A 15,244-nucleotide genomic window follows, 5' to 3' on the forward strand; every position below is an offset into this window, starting at 1 on the left:
TTATGAAATTAGGTACAGATGTTCGTCTGAATATGTTAATGTGCAAGACACATATTTCCGCAGTGGCAAAAAGTGCGTTGCCATGGTAACGGCATGTTATTGGTAAAATATAGGGCAAAATGCTTCATGGCAAAACTGCTTCATCAGTGTTCTTCCAATTCTCATGGAATTCATATTGAATGTTTGTCTTAGGATATAGGTCAGCATGACACATTTCTTGACAGTGACAAAAAGTATGTTGCCATGGTAACAGCTCACATATTATGAGCCAAAATGATGGAAAATTTTGTGTTGCAAACTACTTCCTCAGTTTTTGCCCAATTTCCATGAAACTTGGTACAGATGTGTGCCTTTGGTTGTAGATGTGCAAGACGCATTTTTTGACAGTACCCGAAAGTACGTTGCCATGGTAACGGCATATTAATGGCAGAAGATCAAGGAAAGATCTTGCGGATTTAACTACTTCCTCAATTTTTTGACCAAAGCTTATGAAATGTGGCACACACAATAGTCTTGGTGGGAAGATGTGGAAGACATATTTTTCGGACGTGTCGGAAGCTGCGTTGCCATGGTAACGGCATATAAATGGCAGAAGATCAAGGAAAGATCTTGCGGATTGAACTACTTCCTCTGTATTCGACTGAAGCTCATGAAATGTGGCACACACACTGGTCTTGGTGGGAAGATGTGCAAGACATATTTTTTGGACGTGTCAGAAGCTGCGTTGCCATGGTAACGGCATATTAATGGCGGAAGATCAAGGAAAGATCTTGTGGATTGAACTACTTCCTCAGTATTTGACAAAAGCTTATGAAATGTGGCACACGCAATAGTCTTGGTGGGAAGATGTGCAAGACATATTTTTCGGACGTGTCGGAAGCTGCGTTGCCATGGTAACGGCATTTAAATGGCAGAAGATCAAGGAAAGATCATTCCTTGGGTAAGACTGTCGTCACGGGGCGGGGGTATTAATCACCTTAAGTGATATTTCTAGTTTTTTTTAACGGTAAGGTGGTTGTAAACTGAAGGTTTATTAAACTGAAATAGCCAAAAAAAAACAAAACAGTCTTTTGTGGACATGATTTCTTGGTTTGTTTGTTTAACTATCTTTTTGCAAAGTTACCTTCTCCAAAAGTGAGGCTTCCTCATGCTACCTAGTAGATGCTGAATTCTGATTTTGTTGACTTCATCCTGGTTTTGACTCTCACGACAGGAGTTTTTCGCCCAGGAACTCAAGAAGCATGACTCACTTGTGACGTACATCGAACAGAATCTCACCGCCCAGGACAACATTCTTAGAGCCCTGACAGAGACAAATGCGGCATATGCCGACAAACGCAAGATGGTTACTGATCTAAGTGCCAAGTAAGTCTGGATGCTTGGACTCTTCTGCATAAATCATAGTTGATGTATTACTCTTACGTATATGTGTTGGCAGTTAATGAAGGTTGCGTGAAATGACTCAAGACTTTACTTGACATGTGACTTTAAAGAAAAGATAAACTACAGATTAGGTGAAATTGAAAAGTCTACTTTCATTATGAAACTATAGTTTGCTTCTAAACTTTTGGTTGCATGTGTGACAACTCAAAAATGCTAATGACATCCTCATTTTATATGCATAATTTTTTTACATTTAATCTAGTGATGTAGTCTCCATCAAGCTTGATCTCAGTTGAAAAGTTTTGGTGCTTAAATCCTAGAGGAATGATCAAGAAAAGAGAAAAGAGCTGCATCTTCTTTCCACTCTGTGTCCATGGATCAGTAATGGGTGCTCTTTGTGTCAAACTTGCTTGATTGCAGACGAGAAGAGAAGATCGGAGAGCTGATCAGCTCCTACACGGTCTACGATGACCTGATAGAGAAGTCGAACAAAGGGATCGGATTCTACAAGAAGCTGGAGGGTACAGTGAGCAAACTGCTGGCCAAGGTCAAAGGTCTGACAAAGGCCAACCAAGAAGAAAGGCAGGAGAAATACAGGAAGCGATACCGTGAGTAGACCACTGGCCATACTTCAGCAGGTTTTTCTTTTGATATGAGTGTGTGTTTGTGTGAGTGTTGTGGCTGTTCAGACACAAGTGAAGTGGAAATATGTACTGGTGATTATGTTTTGTGTAAATCATCTTGGGCTCTTTTTAATATGCAATCTGTCTCATCGTTTCGAGCAGTCTTTTGATGAAAATAGCACCCTGTGTACCAGAAGCTATTTGTGAGATTTGTTCCTCGTTAACCCGTTGAGGACGAGTCCTGAGTATACTTGGGCAGGTGTCTATGGGAAATGCGTGTTGTTGCAAAATCAAACCGTCCTCAACGGGTTAAAGTTTGCTTGATTTGGAGATACTGCAATTTTGTTTCTGCTTTTTTATTCAGAGGAATTGTTATGTCTAATTTTGTGTCCTTTGAGATTATCTCTGCTTGGGAAATGATTCAAACAAGATATCCAATCATCCTTCATTTACAGCTCCACAGAGACCAGCGGCACCCAAACCAGCAACTTCCTTGGAAGGGTATCCCGCAGGATTTCCTGCTGCAGGAGCAGGTCTGGCTGGAATACCAGGTGTTGCAAGCCAGGTTGGGCCTATGGCTGCTGTTGGACCAATGGGATACACAGGGCCATCAGCTCCCGACCCTTCAGCACCTAAAGGACCAAAGCTCTCAGACTACTGGAAGCCGAAGACAGGACGGACAAGCGGTAGCGCAACCCGTACACAGCCTCCACCATCCCAGCCCAATGTATACCCGGCAGTGTCTCTACCAAACTCAACAGCAGTGTCTATGCCTGGGCAGCCTCATGGTGCTTACTCCCAGGGTGGCATTCCTGTGGCAGGCGCACACCTTCCCCCTGGCTCTGCGGCTAATGCTCCCACTCCATTAACTGATGCAACAAGAGGAGCTGTAATCCCTCCGGGAGTTTCGAGTGCTCCGCAAATCAGTATGGCTCAGCCGGGAATTGCAGGTGCCCCGCAGCAGTACATGATGCCAAACAATCTCGGAGGTCGTCCAGTGGCTGTAGTTCCGGCATCAGGTGCTGGACAGAAAGGCCCAGTCTCCTCTTCTCAGCATCCTGTGCCATCCGGCTCCCAGCTCCCCAATCAGATTCCCCACATGCCACCTCAGAATGTATCTCAAAGCCCACAGCAGTCTCACGGCATGGTCCCACAACACCCTGCTGCTGCCATGACTAGGCAGGACAGCTTCTCCAGCAACTCGAGTCAAAGTCCAGTGCATGTGCCACAGCCGGTGCCTTCGGGAGGCTACGTGCAGCCAGTGGCAGGGATGACACCACCGATGCAAGCACCTGCCTCGGGTCATCCAGGGACACCTCCCACACACGGCATGGGTGCTAGATATCCACCAGTTGTACCAAACCAGGCTTACAAACAGCAACCGCAGTTTAGTCAGAACCAAGCCGTGCCACCTCCATCTAGTAATACACTGCAATCTCAGCAAGGCCCCCACGCAACTCCCAGTTCAGTTGCACCCCAGGCACAGGTGGGACAAACCATGACAGGACCGCAGGTGCAGTCATCGGTACCAAATCAGTCTCAGATGGCGCACGGTGTTCCTCCAGCATCATTGCCATACCAGCAGCTGCAGCAGCCACCTCCCATGTATGGGTCCAAGGAGCATGCTGCTGCCAAAGCTGCCAGTATTGGCCTGTCCTCTCAGTCCCCACACCCTGGAAATACTGCACAGAATATTCCTCCTTCTGCATACTCTTCTGCCCATTTGCCAAGTTCCACTAATACAACTGCCAGCAACATGCCAGGATATGTTCCACAGAATCAAGTTCCTGCTGGACAGCATAGTTCTGATCCTAGAAATGTTCCTAGGCAAATCAATGCAGCTCCATCAAATAGTGGCCAAGGTGCCCCTGGACAGATTACAGGAAAAGGTTCATACCCCGGTGGTGGTGCACAGGTAGGAAACATCCATATGCCATCTCAGTTAGGAAATCCACAACATCAAGTGCATGCCCAACAGGGGCAATGGCACCAGCAGCAATATATTGGGCAGCAACAGTCGCAGCAACCACGGACACCTGCTCCAGCAACTGGTCAGCCCACTCCAAATGTTCCTCATCTTCAACAACAGGGCCATCAAGGACTGCAACCACAACCTGGTACTTCTCAAGCACCACAGCAGCAAATCATGCCGCATCAACCACAACAGCAGCACCCAGGATACCCCACTGCAACTTCTCAGAAGCCATTGGCGCAACAAACCTTCCCACCTCAAAACTATCCTCAAGTTCAGGGTTCACACGGCCAGCAAGTGCCAGTATCTCAGCCACATTTGAGTGGAACCCCTCAGCAACCACATCATGTGCAGCCAGCACAGCAGCATTCAGGCTTCTCTCATTCACCTCAGCAGTTACATCAGCAACATCAGCAACATCCTCAACAACCACAGCAACATCAACACCAGCTGCAGAATCAACAACAGCCACAGCAGCAGCAGCAGCAGCAGCAGCAACCGCAACCTCTACAGCAGCAGCCAGGTTATCAGGTCCCAAAGTCCCTACCCACTCATACTCCACACGCTATGTCGCAACAACAACCACAACACCAACAAGTGTACCAGCAACATCAGCAGCAGCATCAACTGCAGAATAATTATCCTCAGCAAGGCTATAAGCAGGTTCCTCAACAGCATGTAAATCAACAAGCTCCACGAATGCCATATTCCCATGGCCAACCACCAACATCCATTGGACAACAAATCACTTCTACTAGCAAACAAGACATGCAGACCAGGCAATCACAGGGACATACCCCAATGAACAGTGGTTCACCTCATGTTGCTGGTCAAACAAATCATCAAAACATTGTCAGACCTGTAGTGAGCCAGCCTTATCAATCAAGCCAACAACAGCCAGCGCAGATGCAACATCAAAATCAACTACACCATCAACAGTCGCAGCACCAGCAATATCCGCAACAGCAAGTGCAGCAACCTCAACAACGATATCCCCAGCCACAAGTACAACAACAGCAACAACAATATCCACAGCAACAGACGCAGTCACCACAACAAACCTATCAGCAGCAGCAACAGCCTAAGTCCATGCAGCCTGGTGTACCACAAGGGCAACAGCAGGGATTTTCTCCTCAACACGTGCCCCGACCACAACAGCCATATCACCAGCAACAGATGCCAAACAATCAGTTTGTCCAGCATCCACGGATGCCACCACCAAACCAGGCTTATGTTGCCCAGCGTAACACAAATTCCACGTTCCCGTCAAGTCCTCAGCAGCCTTTGCAGCAGCGTCCCATGCAGCCAGTCAACCCTGTGCAGCAGATCAGCCAGCAACAGAACTTTGAACAGCAGAGGTTGACTCAACCAGTATTACAGCCCATGAAGCCTGGCAGCAAACCAGCAACTGACCTTCTGTCTACAAGTCCAGATAGACAAAATCAGCCTCTAAAAGATGTTCTTGCACCTCAGACTGCCCCTTCCTCTTCAGAAGGGGTTCCGTCACTAGCTGATCCCACTTCAAATGTTTCTGTTCTCGCCAGTATTGAGATGCAACCCAGCAACATTCCGCAGACTCAGCCTCAAGGAGTGGCCATCCAGGCACCGCTATCCAGTACCAACACGGTGCTGACAACAGCTGCAACAACAGCGACTGCAACAACTTCGACATCGTCCACCACAGAGCTGTTGGCATCTTTGAAATTACAGCCGGCCCTGTCAACCCCACCGGCTGCAGCATCGCCAACACCCGTGTCTAGCGGGCAGCAACTGCCTCCATCCAGTGGTGCGTTGCTCTCTGGGAACAACCTGGCAACGCCACAGGCAATGCCGCAGGCACCGGAAGCAAAGTTGGCAGTAGGACCCACTGCGGGAGATGGGAGACCGGCAGAGAATGATCCATACGCCAACAAAGACTGCCTGGATAAGTTTGTGGAGGAGGTGGAAAGATTAGACAAGTACGTGGAAGGCTTGAACAGGAAGATGCTGAGTGGGCCGACAGTTATTGACAGACTGTGGAAGGTAAGAGCAAATTACACATTGCCAATTTTGCTATCTGTCTACCCAAAATAAATGATCATCATTCACTTCTCATTACATTTAGAATAGAGCTGTATTTTATCGCTGATTAAATGCCATTATGCAGTTCTTAATTTCATTAAACAATTTTGCAATTATAGCATAATCAGTTCTTGTTATAACATTCCTTGAAATAAAGCTTACGCCTTTTTGATATTTTGATGTAATGCTTTCATTCATTGTGAAGATTACAGGGGCCCACGGATGGCAATTCGTTCCCCCGTACAATAACAAAAATAAATGAATAGGAAAATGCCAAGGTTAACGGCATGGTCGTAAGTGCTGTTTGAAACTTCTTATGCTTCAATATGAGATTTTAAAATGAAATACAAGATTTAGGATTCTTATTTTTTCCACGGCATTAGTGCTAGAATGAACCATTTAGTGAAAGATGAATTACATGTATCACTCAAGTATTAGTTGCAAGACTCATTTTCAGGCTTTGATACGTTTGAGTGTAGTTTTTATTTTTTGTTTTTCGTGGTCATCAACTTGTCCAGCAAAGTTCATCATTTCTATTAGATTGAGCCACATAGCAGACTTGTTAAATAGAGTATTTAAAACTCATATAAAAACCGTTTGTTTTTCAAATTGCTGTTTTTTGCAAAGTTTTGTTGATGTCAGTGATATCTTACAGTGTTCTAAGTCATTTTTTAACTTATAAAATGCTGACATATTATCTTAGAGGGTAGTATGATTTCGCAGGAGGGGAAGTGGGGGTCATTTTAGGGTGTATAAAACAACAGTATAATCAATGTGTCCATATCATTTCATAATTCAAGTCTTTTTGAATAACTTTGTGACTGTTCCATTATACATCCCCCAGGAACTTACTGATTACCAAGACCGTGAGACGCGACAGTTCTCTATCGCCATCGCCAGGTGCTACTCGGTGAAAAATACTCATCCTGACATCATGCCGTGTAAGTCAACTGCAGAGGCCTTATTTTTCAGAATATGTTTTAAGTCATATATACACATACATGTAGCTGCAGTGAGTCCAATTCTAGAAGATACCCATGTGAGATATGTCAGAGAGGACAGCTTGTTACAGCATGCTCCACAAGTTATTCTATTGTGATTGAACAGAAGTTTGCATTCATAGACTAATTGTAGTGATTTGTCTATAGCAAGGAGCAACTTTCAGTGTTTCATGGTGTATGATGTTGTCACTGAATGTTTACCCACCCCGTCTCTCTGATCCTCACACTCACTCCTTGCCCCACTTAGCATGTCAAGTGAATTTTTTCTCTACGTCCATAACATGTCAGCGGTGATTTCCTCCCTTTTTTTCTTGGCAGATGACCACAACAGGGTGTGCCTGCGTGGAGCGAGGGACGACTACATCAATGGTAGCTTCGTACAGGACCTGGTCCCATCGGGCCCCTGCTTCATTGCCACCCAGGCCCCGCTCCAGCGGTCCGTTGCCGACTTCTGGCTGATGGTGTACGAGCAGCAGGCTTCCATCGTTGTCATGCTGCTCTCCAAGCCAGCTACGGGAACAGTGAGTTTGGGATATTCCAGATTTTGTTTGCTAAATGTATGATCAAACTGGCAATGACCAGTACTAGCAAAGTCATATCTAAACTTTCAAGTGTATTTTAGAGGAATGGGTAATGTAAAAAGCCTGTTACTACATCCTCAGGGGAAATTTGTCCATGCATTTGAACACCAAAATTCTTATAAATCATAAAACTGGAATGGAAACTTACATCGTGCAACGTTTCACCTATTAGCAATCAGCTTCTTCTGGCTTCCATCCAGTGGAAGAATGATCCTTATATGCATGAAGTTGTGCAGGAAATTCATGCACTGATGCACTTTCAGTGTGTGAAAGACGGCTTGGAATCTCTCGGATGGCCTGTCCCAGACATGTGAAAGTTTGAAACGGAGGTCCCCCTTCCTGTTGAGGCAGGGCACTTGTTCCCAAATTGATCAAATTCCTGCACGACTTCACACATATAAAGACCATTCTTCCACTGAAAGGACACCAGAAGAAGCTGATTGTTAATCGGCGAATGTAACATCGCACGATGTAAGTTTTCATTCCAGTTTTGCGATTTATAAGAATTCTGGAGATTACACATCAACATGATGAGTGATAATGTACATTAGTTTACATTTGAACACGTTTTACTTAATCTGCCTTTTCACAATGTCTCATTTGTCCGAATCCAGGGTTCCTTCAATTTCGTCACCTACTGGCCAGAGGACCGAGGGGCTCCCCTGAAGTTTGGGGACATTTCTCTCAGCCTGCAGTCCAAGCGGACCACAGATTACCACGTGGAGCGCATCATCCATCTCACACATCTACCCACGAGGCAGATGAGGACTATTACTCACCTCCAATTCACGGCGTGGCCAGAGTTGTGAGTTTGTCACGATTCATGCCTCATTGTCGTAATCATCTTCCTTTTTGTCTCGCCCACCGGAGGTGAAGGCGAGACTAAGGGATCCAAATGGCGTCCGTCCGTCGTCCGTCGTCCGTCGTCCGTCCGTCGTCCGTCACAAATGTTAAAGTTTACCTGCAAGACTCTCTTATGATGCATAACTTGGCAACTGTTACAGCAATGGCAGCCACACTTGGGTGATAGAAGCACTAGGGGTATCTTCATGTTATGGTGTTGTCGGAGGTCATGTGATGATGTCAAAGGTCATTTGAGGTCATATATTAAAGAGTATGTGCAAGACTCTCTTTTCTATGTTAAAGTTTACCTGCAAGACTCTCTTTTGACAAATAACTTCACATAAGTTGCTTGGATTACAACCTAACTTGGGTCATAGATGCACTGGGGGTACCTTCATGTTATGGTGCCGTTGGAAGTCACAGGATAAGGTCAAAGGTCATTTGAGGTCATACATTAAAGTTTACTTGCAAGACTCTCTTATCACACGTAACTCGACACATGTTGCTACAATGGCAATCAAACTTGGGTGATGGATGCACTGGGGGTACCTTCATGTTATGGTGCCGTAAGAGGTCACATGATAAGGTCAAAGGTCATTTGAGGTCGTACGTTAAAGTTTACTTGCAAGACTCTCTTATCACATGTAACTCAGCACATGTTGCTACAATGGCAATCAAACTTGGGTGATGGTAGATGTCTCTTGGGAAGTTGAAGGTAACCACAAGGTCAAAGGTTACAGACAGGGGTCAACAAACTTTTAGGGCCCAATGTTAAGTTTTTAGGGCGCATTTCGTTTATGGCTCATAACTTTTGATCCCTTTGTCCGTTTGTGACCAAACTTGGATGGAAGATGTCCCTTGGGGAGGTGAAGGTCGTCACAAGGTCAAAGGTCACAGACAGGGGTCAACAAACTTTAAAGGGCCCAATGTTATGTTTTTATGGTGCATTTCGATTATGGCTCATTACTTTTGATCCCTTTGTCCGTTTGTGACCAAACTTGGATGGTAAATGTCCCTTAGGGTGTTGAAGGTCACCACAAGGTCAAAGGTCATAAGCAGGTCAATTAACTTCTGGGAGTTATAAAAAATATTTATTCCTTGTACGCGAATGGGCGAGACACAATTTGGCGATTGCCTTGTTACTCCCATGGAAGGGTAGAGAAGAATTTCAGTTCTGTTCAGTTCAGTGACATTTATTTCCTGGAAGCAAGATAAGTACAAAGAATATTTCAATCAATTTGATCATGCTGAGGGCACATCTCAAGAAGTAAAGATTGTGTGGCAAGTGTGCCCTAGGATGAATGAATATGAAATGCAGTATATGAAATTCTGATACTGTAAAATGTGGTTATTTTGGCATTAGTAATTTTTTGCACTCAGCTGGGTAAGATGAATTTCATGTGTTTTTAATTCCGCTTAATCAAGATATTTATTAGGCAATCACTTGATGTACAAAAATATTTGCATATTTTTATTCTCGCGTTGGTTTCTGGTCGCACGATACGTGCAACACTTTCCACACCATGAACATTTCCACTTTTACAGTAGATGGAGACACAAAACAGAGATTGGGACAGAGACAGAGGCTAATACAGAGGGGAAGATAGAGACAAAGGCCGGGACATAGGTTGGCAAATGAGAATTGATTCAAGTCTTACTTGGTGGAAAAATGCTGTATTTAAAACCTTTTTGCTTTCCTTCTGTTTTGTGCCCCTCTTTTGCAGTGGTGTTCCAGCGACCCCTGGAGTTCTCCTGCAGTTCATCAGTGAGGTGCAGAACTACCACACCCAGCAACGGAAACACCAGATCCCGCTGGTGGTACACTGTAGGTAAGTGACTCTTGCTATAAAGCCAGTTGTTGGAGTTGGGCTGATCGTGATCACTCTGGTCTTGTCTCCTCTTGTAACAGAACATCAAAGGCAGGAGGTATTAGATGGGTGGCAAGCACTTTATGCTGTATATGCCATATCGTCGCTGGGGTGACAAGACCTCGTATCTCAAAAATGTCAAAAAATTTTTTTTAGCTTAATGGTCAAATAATGGGTCAAGTGATGTCTTGGCCAAATCCCAACTGTCTTACTCCAAAAATGAAGCCACCATGACATGTCAAAGAGAAGGCTTTCCCATTCACTATAGTGCTTTGGCCGCCATGTTTTTTCGCTCTCCTGAACATTTGACATTTTCGAGATACGAGGTTTTGTCACCCCAGCGACGATATATTTTGTGGGGTTTCTATTCTTGTGAATTTTGTGAGTCTGCTACTATTTGAGAATATAAAAAGATTCAAAAATGTCAACTCCGATCCTGCCATGAATGTGACACACACACGCATACAGTTGTGCATTTACTGATACACAGTACACATTAAATGAACAAGATGCGTGATAATACCGTACTCCACGATTGTGAATTTAACCACGAGCGAAATTGTCAGGAAGTACCGATTTTTACCAAGAAATTAGACTCTCCAAGTATATGGCATATGCACTATATGGCTATTGTAATGAAAACCTGATATACTTGTAGAATTGTACAAGTTGTAGATCTGAAGGTTGAATATGAAGACCTACTCTGCATATACCCATGTTCTCTGTCACATACTTTTTTTTTACTCATGCAGTGCTGGGATTGATAGGACAGGAGTGTTCTGTCTGGTGTACACAGCCGTGCAGGAAATCAGCCAGGGTCATGGCATAGCAGATATTCCGCAGATTGTCAAGAAAATGCGTCTGCAGAGGAAGTGGATGGTAACAGAAAAGGTGAGAAGAGGAAGAAGTTCCAAGTGTCTAGATTAGACATGTCTGTTATTTCTTGGATTAAACCAGTGTCATGTTATTTCCTCAACCAGTTTCCCGAGCAGCAAAAAAAGCTTTGGTTTGATGGATAAAGTTACAAGAGTAATGGGAGTGGATTTTGTTTGTCTAACTGCCTAAAAGCCTGTTCTAAGTGACATCGTAAGACATTCAAGAAAAAAGAAAAGAAACATGTAGTCTGTCATACAAACAACAGAAAATCAGGTGGGAACTTCTTGTGATTTTAATGAAAGTATGTGTGTCCTGTTTTGGTAGAAAGTGTCAGAAAGCTTGTGTTTTTGTTTTTGGTAATGATTCCTTTTGTATTGCTTGTAATTCCAAATTGATTCTGATAACCATTCTGTAAAAGATAATATGTGACCCTGCACCTCAAAACAAACAAAAAGTCGCCAGACATGAATTTTTAGTTAAGACCATATTCTGAAAGAACAGACTTTAAACAAGCTTTAAACAAACTTTAAACAAACTTTAAACAGACTTTAAACAAGCTTTAAACTTTAAACAAGCTTTAAACTTTAAACTTAAAGAACAGACTTTAAACAAGCTTTAAACTTTAAACAAGCTTTAAACTTTAAACTTAAAGAACAGACTTTAAACAAGCTTTAAAATGATGTATAACTCAAATAAAATGGACTCTCCTAAATATTGGAAAGAAAGCACAAACTCAGGAAAAGTGTGAACTGAGAAAAGAGGCTCTGAAGTACAGTGTCTATTCAGGCGCTTAATCTTTACCAAACCGTGCTGGCTGTGCAATGAATGGGACAAAAAACAGGAAGTAAACCACCAGAGTAACAACAATGAAGGGATTATCAGATTAAACTGAAATTAGAAATGCCTCATTAACACATTCTGTCCATAATTAATGCCAACTTTCAAAGCAGTAGCACTATCCTTTCAAAAGTTATTAGGGTTGAAAGTGAAGAGTGTGGACAAGGTTTTTCAGAAATGAAAAAGGGATTCTAAAGACACACCTAATCACACTATTCTACCAAAAATGTTCGAGATAAACTGCTAAAAAAAACACACTTTCCTGCCTGTTTTATGATACCAAATTTTAGCATAATGTAAAAGAAGACCCGCTCTTTCAGAAAATATGAAAAAGTCAAGTTTGGCTAGGTTGACCCATTTCACTTATTTTCAGTCCTCACGCAAAATCAGTGTGTGCGACTTTTTGTTCGTTTTGAGGTGCACGGTCACATATGGCAATAATTGTACACATTAAAAGATTGAGAAAGATGCTCCTAAAGGTAGTTTTTGACTTAATGAAATTCATTGTTAGGTTTTACATGCCTTAAATGTTTCTTTGCTTTTTCCAGGAACAACTCAAATTCAGCTATGATGCCATCTTGTGCTATGCACAGCATGCTCTAGCAAAGCGTAAGTGGATTTTCAACTTTATCTCTATATGTGCCCAAGCTGTTAGCTTGATTCGCAAAGATCTTTCTGGCAGTAGATTTTTGCATCATTTCATGTTTGTCTGTTTAGTGGAATTTGATTTCCTCAAGTGCTTGGGTTGACAGTTAAAATGTAACATTATCGTAACAATAATTTTTCCTTCTGTTTCAATCTTTGTGTCAGATGTGCCTTTTTATGCCTCCACCATGAAGTGTCGCCGGAGGCATTATTATTTATATGTATTCAATATGTAAAAGCAAACAATAGATAAGTCAAGTGTCCTTGCAATGGAGAGTTTGAATTAGTGCCATGATTTGCTGCTGCTCAGAAAGGTAAAGTCGAGAAAAGCATTGTGAAAAACTTGACTTGCAGTCTGTACGCCAGCACAGTATGTCATTTGTTAAAATGCAAGCCTCATACGGATGTGGGAGTCGATCCTACCAGCTCTTTACAGGTATAGCTTACCATAATTTGGAGCAGTGATTAAAAATGTTTGAGTTATCACATTTGATGCATTTGTGTAGGTCAGTTGTATCACAAAACATCCAACCATTAGAAAAAAAAAATGCAACAAAGCCTGAAATTTAAGGAGAGATCATTATTTTTCCTCAATAAACCATATTACTGTAGATGGTTTATTCTAGAAACAATTTAATTATAACTATTGTTCACATTATGTCTATTTAACAATACTCAACATTGATTATACTGATTAAAATTTTTACATTGGTGTTTTCTATCCATAACTCACATTTAGAACTGTTTTGAAGCACTAAAGCTGGGTTTTGTTTCGTCTTGAAATGGTAAATAATGCCTTTAAGAATGGTATGAAGTCTGTACTCTCACTTGTATCCACCAAGTGTTTTTATGATTCTGTTGGTTTCAGGTGGAATGTCCCAAAAGGCTGTAGCTCCAACCTCCCCTCTGGATGCCAAGATGAATCCATCCCGTCTGAATTCATTCGATGTCATCATGGGATCTGACTGTGTAGACACACTGATTTCCCGCATCTCCAAGTTCAGCGTTAAGCCTAACCAGCCATCAGCCACACCCGAATCCCAAGTGGAGGCACCCAAGACCGCACCCACCACCACCACGGATGGAGCACCGGCGAGTGAGGTGCCGCCTGCGACTGCAACCTTAAGTGCATCTATGCCTGCAACATCAGTGGCACCAATGATTGATGCATCTGGGAATGGGACAGGGGTTGATGGAGGGGATATCCTAGAAGGAGGGCTGGTGTTTGAGGGTATTCCAGAGCAGCCAGGGATGGGGAATGACCAGGATGTCCAAAGTCACGTGCCCCAGGACACGCCAAGCGATGCTGCTAATGGCACACCCTCGGGGCCCAGCTCTTTCTCCTCCTCCCCGGCCCACCCCAGCCAGAAGCCCAAATCCCTGGACCAACTGCAGGCGAACAACCTGGAGGTGTTCTCGCAGACCCTGCAGAACTTTGTCGCACCGGATGTTGTGGAGTCCAGTACGAAGCAGGATGCCATTGACACCGCATCCGATGGGGTGGGGTCACTGGATGGGTCAAACTCCTCTCTCCCCTCCATCCTGGCTGACCTCACGCCCCAGAACTTCTCCATCAAGGAGAAGGGGCAGTCAAAGCAGAGGGTGTCGAAGGCAGATTTCCTGGCTGGAACCAGTGGCCTGAAGGACAGTGTGGACAAGGCTGACCCCAGTGATCCTTTCAGCGGAATCGACCCTTTGTGGTCCCTTAAGTCAAAGGGCTCAGAGCAGCCTAAGCAGTCCTGATCCCAAGCAGTTTTTTTTTGTCATTGTTGTGAAAATGCCTTTAAGTTTTAACCAGAGTACATGTACATTGAGGACAGCATTGCTCATTATATCCATCATGCATTATGGTAATCACAAGGACATTTCTTTTTTTTTTTTAGTGTAGTGTAGAATGTTGTATGAGTGCAAATTGATTGATTGATGCTGTACATATAACTACATTAGTTGGCTTTACGTTTCCAGTGCTTGTGGTAATGCTAAGAGGGAGGCAAACTGCTCACTATGAAGTACAGGAATGAAAAACTGGAAATTAGCATGAGTGCTCATCAAACACTAGTTCGTAAAGGGGATTAGGTAAAAGACATTTACCTGTCTCATTTATAGAAGAGAAATAAAAGGAGTGAAAATGTTTGTTCTAATCAAATAAGGGGGATATACACCAGATAATTGGTTGAAATTGCAATAGATTTAGATTATTTCTTTTGGAAGAGATGATATTATTTTGCACTGTATAGTTGCAGAAATTTAAAAAGGAAAAAAAAATATTCCAACAAAATTTAAACAGATGTTACTGACAGATAAAGTGGGATATTAATGTATTACACGTATGTCAAAATGTAGATGCACCTGAAGATGTACATTGTACCGTGCATACTAGTTATGGTCACTGATCGTTTGTGTGTTTATTATTGTGCAGATGACATGAATGCTACAGATTCATTCTTCATTCCCCCTTTCTCCGTGTGAACCTTTATTCTCACTTACTTTATTTTTCTCGTGAAGCTCAGTGCCACATCACAGAAATTGTCAAATAGCATATAAAAAGTCTGTA

The 15,244-nt window shown here is 43.2% G+C and overlaps 1 protein-coding gene across 1 annotated transcript in view; it reads left to right on the plus strand.

Moving 5' to 3' along the window:
- The window catches only part of LOC139717004 (tyrosine-protein phosphatase non-receptor type 23-like), a 33,195-nt gene extending 18,084 nt beyond the window's left edge, over nucleotides 1-15,111 (plus strand). Inside the window, exons 14-23 of the mRNA XM_071628521.1 lie at nucleotides 1,214-1,365; nucleotides 1,804-1,991; nucleotides 2,462-6,000; nucleotides 6,884-6,980; nucleotides 7,359-7,561; nucleotides 8,236-8,426; nucleotides 10,189-10,293; nucleotides 11,085-11,223; nucleotides 12,594-12,654; nucleotides 13,559-15,111. Coding sequence (XP_071484622.1) covers nucleotides 1,214-1,365; nucleotides 1,804-1,991; nucleotides 2,462-6,000; nucleotides 6,884-6,980; nucleotides 7,359-7,561; nucleotides 8,236-8,426; nucleotides 10,189-10,293; nucleotides 11,085-11,223; nucleotides 12,594-12,654; nucleotides 13,559-14,433 — 5,550 coding nt within the window. The 3' untranslated portion in view covers nucleotides 14,434-15,111. The remainder of the gene's footprint in view (nucleotides 1-1,213; nucleotides 1,366-1,803; nucleotides 1,992-2,461; nucleotides 6,001-6,883; nucleotides 6,981-7,358; nucleotides 7,562-8,235; nucleotides 8,427-10,188; nucleotides 10,294-11,084; nucleotides 11,224-12,593; nucleotides 12,655-13,558) is intronic.
- Nucleotides 15,112-15,244: the final 133 nt, after the last annotated feature.

This window comes from Diadema antillarum, unplaced genomic scaffold (assembly GCF_040938485.1).
Source record: "Diadema antillarum isolate AM-2024a unplaced genomic scaffold, OU_Dant_1.0 scf00000071, whole genome shotgun sequence".
Lineage (NCBI taxonomy): Eukaryota > Metazoa > Echinodermata > Echinoidea > Diadematoida > Diadematidae > Diadema > Diadema antillarum.